Genomic DNA, 11,515 nt, shown 5'->3' on the forward strand with positions numbered 1-11,515 from the left:
TCTTTTTTAGAAGAGTCCGACATATTTACACTCTAGAAACAAAAAATCCAAGAATCTCCTGTTCTGCAGATACTTCGATTTTCACTTTTATTTTGAGTACCACACTTGAATCATATTACGTCTATTTTTTCGGTTTCCAATGCTTTATTTAAATACTACGAAATATTAATACCCTTCATTGCTTTAAGTTCTTCGAATTTGCTTTCACTAGGCTAATTTGAGTGAAAGTGAACTGTAATAGTTTCAACAAATAAACTCAAGTAGTCTGAGAAAGATGAACAGCAGACCTACCTTCTGAATAATTAGAATAATTAAAAAATATATATACACTGATCTCATTTAAGTTTATTTTCCACTATTAAACACTCTCTTTCTCATTATGATTAATTTTTATTTTAAACAGAAATATTTCCATCTTTTATAGATAGATGGCGATGGCGAAAGATAAAAATGGCAACAGCCAGTTGTAAAAGCTTGGAAGATTCAGAAACTGCTAGAGAAAGCGAGGAAGAAACTGAAATTCCAAAAGATTTTGAGCCAGGGGCTTCAAGCGAATCAATACTGATTTCAATAGATTTGTACGAAGAAGTTGAAAATTCACCTGGTTCAGTATATGAAGATGTTAGTTATAGGAGAAGGAAAAGTACAATTTGTGAGCTTGAACGTTCGGCAGGAAAGAGAGTTCTTGCTGAAGAACAAGTTGAAACATCTAAGTCGTTTGATGACAAGAGTCAAGATGGTCAGTTGAAAGCGGAAATTGGCCACGATGAATCAATAAGGATAAAGAACAGTCCAAATGTGAGTAGACGTGTTATTTTAATAAAGTACTTGTACTTTAGTGGTACTGTTGCAGTATTGCCACTATTGGACAATTTGGCCAACTCTCTCTGCTACTGGAATGTATGATGTATGACTGCGATAGTTGACTTGAAAGTGCGATTTCAGTTTTTATCTGGTCTTACAGATTTCACATGAAACAAAGTACAGATATAAATAACGATGCATTTTTCACAGGAACTACTTGTATTCTAAAACATGTAACAACAAATTTTTTCTGTTTTTTAGTGGTTGAAAAAGCTCACAATTGAAATAAATTGGTCAGTATAATACGTTTAAAGTGCAATGAACAAATGACGTGTACATATATGTCAAATTAAAAGAAACCACAAAGGCATATAAGTATAGGTACTTGTAGAATGTGAATTGCAAATTGTAATGTGTTATTCAGATGTTGGGTATGATATATAAAAAAAAATTTGGAGTCTCACTATGTTGTTATGGTCTTTGTGCCCATGTCTGGTCATGTTTTGTCTAATGACTGGGCATCTTGACAGTAGCCTCACAGCATGGTTTCCATTACAAAAGGTTCCACTGTAAGGCCATCACACCATCCTTCCTTGAATGCCTTCCATAATATATATAGTGTACAAGGATGATTGTTTACTAGTGCTTGTTTAAACATACTGATTGCACATAAATTCATAAATGCTGCATCCTGCAACTTCACTGATATGTCTTTGTATGGAATAGCATGAATATCAGTTTCATTCTCCAGTTGCTTGAGATATGCAACAGTTGAATAGATATGACATAGAAGCAACTTGTGCATACATGACTTGCCATTTTTCCAAATGGAGATTCTTGTTTATTTTGCACACTGTTGTCTGAAATACATGGATTACTTTTGCCACTGACCTTTGTGTTTGTGGATTCTCACATATTACAAGATGCCACTTTGCTTACCATGGCTGGGTTATGAGTTCTTGCAAGTCACTTTCTGAATGGTCCTAGTATCCCAAGTTGATCCATGTTCCTTTATTTTCCAATGCCATTAAGTACAAGGGATACCTCCATCTTGGAAATCCCAAATCTCCAATCCAAACACATCTTTATGATTGGGATATTATGTCAGAAAAGCCTGTTACATACCTTTCCTAAGAACGATCAGTGTTTGGTGGTATCACACTACCTGTGAAATGTACAAATGTAGTTCTGATGCATGCTCTTCCACTACAATTTTATATCCATTTGGGTTTTCATGTGACTTGTTGCTTTGTATGTTTAGAGTGATTTTAATATAATGTACTTAACCATTTGTAAAAGCAGATTGAACATGATAACATAAATGTGAACTTTAACATGTTATAAAAGCACATTGAATATAATAACAGAATAGATTTGATAAAATCAATGTTACCAATGCACACAAAAAACCCTTCTTCACAGCTGCAATCTCTGTGAAAACTATCTAATTGTCCTACATCTGTTATGGCTAGATACGAAGGTACAAATTGTTAGAATAAGTTATTATCAGTTTAATGAAAAACACAAATAAGTTGTAAATAGGACAAATGTACAGTTTTAATGAACTAAAGAATCCTGTCCCATTAGGTTATAATACATCTTTAAGTTGAAAATGTGAATATATATATATATATATTTGAGAAATGAGAACAATTACTGTGTTACACAATTATGTTTCATTGTCTGTAGCAGCCAGTGAATGTGTTGTATTTGTAGCACTTCATATAAGCTGCTTTTGACATAATGCATATTTTATACCTAAACTGCAATGCTGAAAATGAAAACTTGTATATTTTGGGGTTTCAATGGGTTTTTTTTTTTCATATTTCAATACCTGATATTTTTGAGCTGTTTTGCTGTGTTTACTAGGAACTTGCCCTTGTTATTTCTCTATCAATGTCCTATTAAGAACCACTTGAGGAAATTAAACTCTAAATTCAATACAGTTAGTGCTTTATTGATGTTAATCAATAAGATTAGACTGGTATACTTTTCAGTTTAACAGTTATCGTAAAGTACAAGTAATTTCAAATGTATAATCTCTGTATAACTCATTTGTGAATTTTATTTACCTCACTAAAGCTTGTAAATTCAGTGAAGAAAAGAAGACTCCATGAATGATGTAAAGGCCTATCTATTATTTGATTCACTTCTCCCTCTGCTGTAAAATGTAGCTTTGCCAAATCATTTTTTTGGGACTTGGGAGAGCAAACCAAAGGTGTATAGTAGGGCTCCATATAGTGATTGAATGCAAACAGTTTGTAGAATTTGATGTAAAGGAATTTTTTTAAAGAATGTATGTACATGTTTATGATTTTTGTTTTTGATATATATCAGTAAATGTTCCTACTATTTTTAGTAAAATTCTAGTTGATTAATAAAGGGCTGTACTGTGGATAGTGCGAGTGGTGCATTCCTATAGGGTACCGACTTGAAGGGGTGCTCTGAATTTACATGTTGCCCAAGGTACCATCAAACATCGGTATGGCACTGGCACATGGTGGCCACAGAAACCAAATTATCATTTTTTCCAACTAGTGAAATTTTTTGTTACATATAAAAACATACATGTTGTATAAATACGGCCATGTAACATTTTGATCTCATTACTTAAGTCATCCTCATGCATGAAAACTAGGATAAATAAAAAATACAAGATTGAAAAAATGTTCTAATCATGTGAGGCAAGGACAAGAATAAATCTAATCAACAATATTATTGAATACTTAGAAACAGTATCAACAGAGGAGAGGAAATTAATTAACTTTTTTTTTAGTAAACATTCTGTTTGAAAATTGTTAATTAAATCATTTTATCAAAAAACTTGCTCTAAGACAAGTGTATAAGAAGATTGCATTATATCTGAAACAGAGAAGATTCTTGTTATGTATATATTTTCATTTATTAAAAGTTTACCATTATAAAGCCTGATGAATCTCGATTCAGTTATTGTGTGTACATTTTCATGTCTGTGATTTGGGATAATAAAATTGAGTGGATCTGAAAAAGTGTTACCTAACTGAAGCTATACTACCAGGTGCTCATGGATGCAGACAGAAAATTGTTGCTTAGGTTATCCAATATAAGTGGCCTTGCAGTTACCACATGTGGATTTTTGGAAAATCCAAGAGAGAGGTTAAATAAGTAAACAATCCATTCTTTTGAAAAGATGTTTTGATTGAAATACAGTTTGAAAATTATATTAAGTTTTACCTCTTGGAAGAATCTTCTTATTGAAGACGTAACTTGTTTAGAAAGTATGGTTATAAGCTGTATTTTCAATGTTATGACTTAGTTATTTGCTTGAGGGAGCTGCTAATTAGGATGATGACATTTATCTAAAAAAGTTCATAAAAATCCTAGAATAAGTAGAAAGCTCATGATTATGTAAAAATCTATATCTTCAAGCAGTATCTAGAGATAGGACTATGATGTTCATAAGTATGAGTACCAAGTTTGTTCAATGAAGTATTTCTTGAGAAGTTAGTAAAGCATTCAATGAATAATTCAGATCAGTGTTAGTTGTGGCATATATTCAGTTACTAGATCAATTAGCCAACTTACAAATTAGTTTATTTGTAAGTAAATTAAGCTAGGTTGATCTTGTATCCTACAGGAATTAAACTATCAAACTGGATGAGCTGTCCTATGAAAGTTTTGTTTCAATAAAGTGAAGTTGAAAAACTTTGATCATCTCAAGTAATTAGTACATCTAGAAAAGGTAAAGTATTCCTTTCTTGGATTTTTATAGGTAAACTTTATTCATGAATGTTATGAGTTTAAGTTTGTTGTTGCTCTTGATTTATGCAGTTAGAACATTATTTTGATTTTATATTTTCTCTCTCTCTAGCTTAATATTCACTATTTTCTTATGCCTAAGGATGACCTAAGTAAAGAGATCAAAATGTTGCATGGCCGTATTTAAATACGTGTCTGTATTTATGTATAGTAAAACATTTTCATAAAGATGGAAATCATGAGGTATGATACTTTTTGTAATTACCAACTTATCAATTTTGAAAATGAAACCATTCTGTTTTAAGATAGTAAGACAGAATTCCATTGTGTCTTTGAACAAAATTAATACTTTTGATTACAATTAATCCAATGTTACTTTTATGGGTGTCATTTATTGTTAATTGAAGTTGTATCAAACTATGTACGGAATGTTACTATAATTATTATTTATTACAAGTTACCTAAGTAATGCTTGTTTTACCTTTCCATTCTTAGATATTATTCTCAGTTTGAATTATTTTCTATTCTAAAATACCAAGTTTCATATTTATTTCTGTGAACATCTTTCATGAAAATTATTAATGGATTAGTTAGATTCTGAGGTAGTTACTTGTCCATATTTTATAGATAGGTCCTCACACTTTAATTAATGAACAAAGAAAATCTTTGAAACTAATGGGCATTTGCTTCTGAAGTATTACTTTTTGTGTGGTGTTTATCCCAATCCATTTAAAGTACGAAGTTTCATCACATATAAGTATAAATTACACAAGTTTCATTATCTATACTAAAACTATTGCTAAAGTGTTTGATTCATTTGATAAAAATACCTTTTTTATTTAATCATATGTTTTTAACCTTCAATCCAACTTCTCTAGTTTCAACCTGACCTCACTTTGGCACTAGCTCCATGTTATTTAGCTTGTTCCACAGATTTATTATGCTTGGCCTGTTTAGCAAAGTGTAAGGCAATAGGTAAAGTTGTGGAAGAGTAAATCATTCTTAAGCCTTTTTCATTCATTTTTTTTACCATAACTCATAAAGGAGTTAATACTATTAAATAATTAATTCCTTATTGGAAAGGGTTCACAAGAGGACTACTACAAGATGATTCTAGGGATAGAATGCTTATCTTATAGGGAAAGGTTAGGATGTTGTATTTTCTATTTATTTTGATATTTTCCTGTGAGATAAAGGGTGGGTGTGAAGGAGCTGGATGATTAACTCAATATAATTGATTAAATTTATTAATTGAAAGTATGATTAAATTGATTAATGTCACAAAAATATTTAACTAATTGAAATTAGTGTTTCTGATTATTCTAACAATCCAAGTCTCATGGGAGAATAAGTTGAATGTAATCCATAATCAAATTTTACTAATCTCTTTGCTCTAGCAGAGACAACCTTGTAGAATCATATTTTCCTTCATTGTCCATAGATTATTATAACCTTGTTATTGTGAGATGAAATGAGATAGTATCACAAACTTGAATGTTAGTTATGTTGGCTTTTTTGTTTGTATATTCTGGCTTTTAGAAGCCTATTCAGTTTTCATGACATTGGTGCTGGTACATTGTTATTTTTAGAGATTGAGAACCTTCTTTTCTGAATCCTGGCAATAAGTTTTTATAGTATATTTTAGTGTCATTAACATATTTAGAAATATACTGCCCAAAAAGCTATCCAAGTAATTTACATAAATAGTGAACTAGAAAAGGATCCTAAACAGAAATGTGAAAATTTAAATGATGAGAAATTTCTGCAGATTTTCTGATCATTGAGGTCATTTTTTTATGTTCTGTAATGGGAAACTTGGAAATTCTATCAGGCCTGCAACACTTTGGTTTGCAGCTACCACAAAACACATGCTACATGTTATACTGTGGTTGATTGATTACTGAAAAATTATTCAGCCCTTCACTAGGTTTCTCTGTGTATGCCTCCCCTATGCTCTAGCCACCTTCATTTTATGATTTGAAAATACTGAGGCTGTTTGTGGAACGTGACCAACAGGTTAATATTTAAAGATATTAAGAACTGGTGAATCTGGAAATGGCTTAACACAGAAATAGATGGGGATTTTCTTAGGAAAAATATTCAAATGTTCGGAAGCTACACAATGTGGACAAGTCATACTGCTTTCTCTGTGAGATTGAGTTAAAATATGAAAGTCAAGGAAATCAAGCTATAAACAATTACTTCACAACATCAAAACTTTCAAACAAAGAGACTGAAAAGCTCAAAACGAATTTTATTTACTTAATTATTAATATTAAGATATATGTACTCACAACCTATTTTTAGGCAAGGAGGCAAAGAATCTGATTAGCAAAATGCTATCAAAGTACAAGAGTGTGACAGACTTCAATGAAAAGGTCCAAAGTGCATATATTTCTTTTGTATAATACTTGCTTAAGAAGATGAAATCAATAACAAGTTAACAACTTGTTAAAATACCTATCTGCCTTTAATCCTCAGTATCATGGTAATAGCATTGTTAGGAGTATTCATTTAATCTACTTACAATGGTTATAAACGTTCCTTCAGGTGATAAGAAGGAACAGTATGGTTTGGAGGTAAGAAAGTTCCACTTTACAAATGATTTGCCAGTTTTCAAAAAGGGTCAGCTTATTGAGTTATGGTGTTTTTCTGTTTTTAAGCCAGGAAACTTTCCACATTAGGTGAAGATGATAGAGGCTGTCATGAGCAGCTTTCATTGTCCCATGGTGAAAGGTTAATATGATATCATGGGTAACATAGACACCAGGTGAGGCAGGCTAAATGTTAAAACATACAGTGATCCGTAAGTATACAATGAGAAGTACAGAGAAATTGACTATTCAGATGTTCTAGAAGGCTGAACATGTCATGAATGTGTTAATCTAATGTTCTGTTAAAACATGAGAACAGCCTACAAGTCCGTAAAAACAGTATAAGAAGAATATAGAAAGATTAAACCATATGCAGCTTTAGCATCAGGTCAAAATAAGACACCACCTGCAATCCCTGTGACAGCTAGTTTGCCCAAGCAAAAAAAAAAAGAGGTTTTGTACAGAACAGCCAAGAGAGCCAGCAAAGACCATCAGAGTCAGTTGCTGAAGAAGAAATAGCAACCAAAGTAAAGACTGTTCATTTCAAGTGACAAAAAAAAAGCTCTTTATAGTATCAAATAGTTAGAAATGAAACACTTTTTGTGAAGTTGTGCAATTAAGTTGCACATTAACACCTTCTAACATAATCAACAGTTGTATGTGAATGACATCAGTGTAGAACTTTCATGGGAGGACAGAATGCAAAAGAAATTGTTTGGTAAGTTCTTGTACATTACAGTTACAGTACTAATTTAACATTTTTTACTGTTGTTGTGCTTAATTTTTCTGCTATTATCTACTTGTAAGTGGCTTAGAATGCACAATATTACCTTAAAACAGCAGTTTCTGATACGATATCTTACCCCCTCTCACAAAATAGCTTTTTCTCAAATAGTACTTCCCTCTATCAGCACAAATTTTCAATGCTAGCCACTAGCCTTCCACCTTCTACTTCTGCATATCAATATGTGCCCTCTCCACATTTGCACTCGTTAATCACTTTTCGTTTGGCAGTAGCACTAAGCAGATATGCTTGTTTTTGCTTGCAAATATGTCAATGTATTTTTTATACTACAGATTCAGTTTTCTTTAATATTTCATTAAGTTTTCACATTTTTGAATTGTGAAAACTCATGCACTCGCAATTCCACATGACATCTACCACAGTTGCTGTAACTACTACAACTAATTTGCCTGCCATTTCAATGGCATCTGAGCAAGCCATATCTGTTCAAGTAGTAATGACTTTAGTTGTTAGGGAGTTGACTACTCTCATGCGGTCTTCTGAGTCACTTGATGATTGTCCTTTCCTACCACGTGAGGGTTTGCCTGCACATGAAGATGAGGATTTGGACAGCCTGTTTCCTCTTCCTGCCTATGCTTCATAGTCGAGTTTCGTTTTGGGGTAGATGTCCAGGCCTCCTTCCCCATTTATAGACTTAATCAGTCAGATATGTTTAATCCTTATCTCCAATTATCTATTATAATACTACCTGACCTTCTCAGTGATAAGCTGTTGGGTCAGTATGTAGTGTTTCCTACCATCTCTGGATATTGGGGTTTAAGTGAATCTTTTTGAGGACCAATTGCATATGGGTGTCAGTATGCTTTGACCTCCACATACTCTGGAAGACCATGCTCGGGCATGTTTGTATTTTCCTCCTTAGACGTGAGGCATTTGGAGTTACTTGTCCCCTTTGTGGGGATTGGATCCCAATGCTTTGGTTTGCTATTTCCAGCCCCATTTTTAGAGTATTAATCTCTCCCTCCTACTTCCTCTCCCTTCCTGGTTTCAATATCTCATATTCCTGAGGTTTGCCATCAATTCTTGGGGTGCTGTCTTCAGAGCAACTGGCAGTCTTGGTATCTGCCTTGTGCATTCGGTCCTGTAGAGACCAGGCTTCTCAGCTTTTCCCACACATGAGGTCTTTTGCCATGGACCCTTGGGTTCTGAAGGTGGTCTGACAGGTTGTGGTCCTCCTTTTCAATTCTCCTCCTCCTTGGCCCTTTATCTTGTTTCCTTCCCTCCTCCTTGGGATCCTGTTTCCTGCTAGCATTTTTAGGAGGCAGTTCAGGACTTGCTTTTCAGGGGTGCTATCACTTGGGGAGATTTCTCTTGTTCAGGGTTTTATTCCCAACTCCCCTGCATCCAGACATTATTTTCATTTTGTCCATGGAGGTCAGTTCTGGACCCTTCCAATCAGACTTACCTTGGCTCTTTACAATTTTATTTTGTTTCCACCATTACATGGACAACCAGATACTTCTAGCTCATTGCAGGCTGTCTCTGCCCTTTCTACTCAGTTTGAGAAGCTACTCGGGTTGGTTGTGCAGGTGGAGATGTCTTTCCTCATCCCCATGCATTACATAGTTCATTTTGGGGTATTGTTCATTTCCTTACTCAGGCTGACCCTACCTTCTCCTATTCAGTTGCAGGCTATGGATCTTCTAGTTTGAAGCCTCTCCTCCTCTTATTGTATCTGAGATTCTCTTTCTTTTAGTGATGTGGGCTTCTCTGGAAGCTCTTATCCCTCTTAGTCATGCCCACATGGCCACCTTTAGGGGGTTTTGTTGGACCAGTGGGTCATTGTTCTGGATCACATGTATGACTCTTTCATCCTTCCTTACATATTGTCTTTGCATGGTAGTTGGATTGAGATAAAACCAAAATAGGTGTTCTTCCTCCTCCTCCTCCTTGAGTAGAACATCACCTCTTCACAGATGGTTCTCTTTCTGGTTTGGGTGCCTATATGGACATTCGGTTAGGGGGTGTATCTCGACACTCGGGAAGTTTTGGGATGATGATCTCTTTCTGAGTCCTCTCTCCATACCAATCTTGGAACTTCTTGCTGTTCGTTGGGCTTTCCTTCACCTCCTAAGGCCAGTTGGTGATGGTTCATTCCAACGTTTTTATGGTAGTCTCGTACATCACCAGGCAAGGGGCACTCAGTTGTCAGACATCTGTTTTCTTGCATTGGATCTTGTGTGTTGGGTCCATTGCTGTTCCCATCACTTTCCTGGCATGCCATAATCCAGGTACCCAGTTATCTTGTCCCAAAAAGGTTATCTCTGTGGAGTGGTCTTTGGATATACCTGTTTTTGGGGGTTTGTGTGCTCTGTGGGGTGTCCCAGATTTGGATGTTTTTTGCCACTCTTCTCAATACAACACTTCCCTGATTTTGTGTCTCCTGTTCCTCATCCTCTGATGGGAGCAGTTGTTACTTTTAGTTAGCATTGATCGGGTGGGTATCTATATGCATATCCTCCTATTTGTCTCATCCCATGTGTCCTTGTCATACTACAGACCACTCTTTGTAGTGTTCTGCTGCAGGTTAGGTATTGGCTGGCTCACACATCATTACCTCTGCTGCATCAGTTTTTGGTGTTGCTTCCATGTCTCTTCCTTTATCTTTGACACTACTCTGTCAGCCATACTCCAGCATGAATCATCCATCTGTATCTGCACTCCATCTTCATGTGTGGCTTTGTCCGTTCCCTCTCCTGAAGGGCTGGATTTTTGCATGTAGCTTCCTTCATTTTCCTTTCTGTCCTTTCTTCTTCCATGGTGGTTTGCCTATGTACGTGGCACACATACCATTTTTGGTCTGTCCTAAGGGGTTATAGTCCTTCCCATCCTACAGTTCCTCACATATCATCCTTTTTGCCTTGGAATTTTGAATGGGCCCTTTTGGTTTTTTCTGTTGTGGGCTATAGGGTGGTGTTATCTGCCACTTTTTGGTTTACTGACTTTTCTTGTGTTTTCCAGTTGCTAATCTTATCCATGTTGTTTAGTTCCTTCCATTTTTTCTGTCCTCCCTGCCTTGCTTCTCTTCTGGATTAGCACCTGTATGTGGTCCTCCATGTTTTTTCCCATCCTCCATTGGACCTTTTGTCTTCATGTTCTCTAAGTTACTTTTCTTTGTATTCCCTGTTCCTGCTCTTTTTGGCAAGCCAATATTGTTGTTTTGATGTGTTGGCATTTGATATTTGCCACTTTTTTGTTTTCTTAGTTCATATGTTTTCTCTTTCCTGATCGTTCCTTTATGCCCAAGAATTTTGATGCTCAAGACGGTACTTCTCCCTTCACAACTTTTCCCACCTGTATGACTCTTCTTATCTTGCCTGCCTCCTTTGTCTGGTCAGGGCTCTTTGATGGTATATGACACGTCGTACTGCTCCCTTCCATAATTCCTGAGTCCATTTGTTTCTTCCACGAAATACTCACCTTTCCCATTACATTTTTCCCTTTCAGGTCAAATTAACCAGTTAATTCACCCGGCATTTTTCTTCCCTTTCTACTAAGGTTTCTCACCTTTTCTATGTTTCTTCCTATCAGATCTATCACCTTACCATGTCCCTAGCTGCACATTTCTATCTTC

At 35.1% G+C, this 11,515-nt stretch overlaps 1 protein-coding gene across 1 annotated transcript in view; it reads left to right on the forward strand.

The window, feature by feature from the left end:
- Nucleotides 1-434: 434 nt before the first annotated feature.
- LOC106465314 (vacuolar fusion protein MON1 homolog A-like) overlaps nt 435-11,515 on the forward strand; it is a 43,236-nt gene continuing 32,155 nt past the window's right edge. The window contains exon 1 of the mRNA XM_013925524.2: nt 435-798. Coding sequence (XP_013780978.1) covers nt 451-798 — 348 coding nt within the window. The 5' untranslated portion in view covers nt 435-450. The remainder of the gene's footprint in view (nt 799-11,515) is intronic.

This window comes from Limulus polyphemus, unplaced genomic scaffold (assembly GCF_000517525.1).
Source record: "Limulus polyphemus unplaced genomic scaffold, Limulus_polyphemus-2.1.2 Scaffold1906, whole genome shotgun sequence".
Classification (NCBI taxonomy): Eukaryota; Metazoa; Arthropoda; class Merostomata; order Xiphosura; family Limulidae; genus Limulus; species Limulus polyphemus.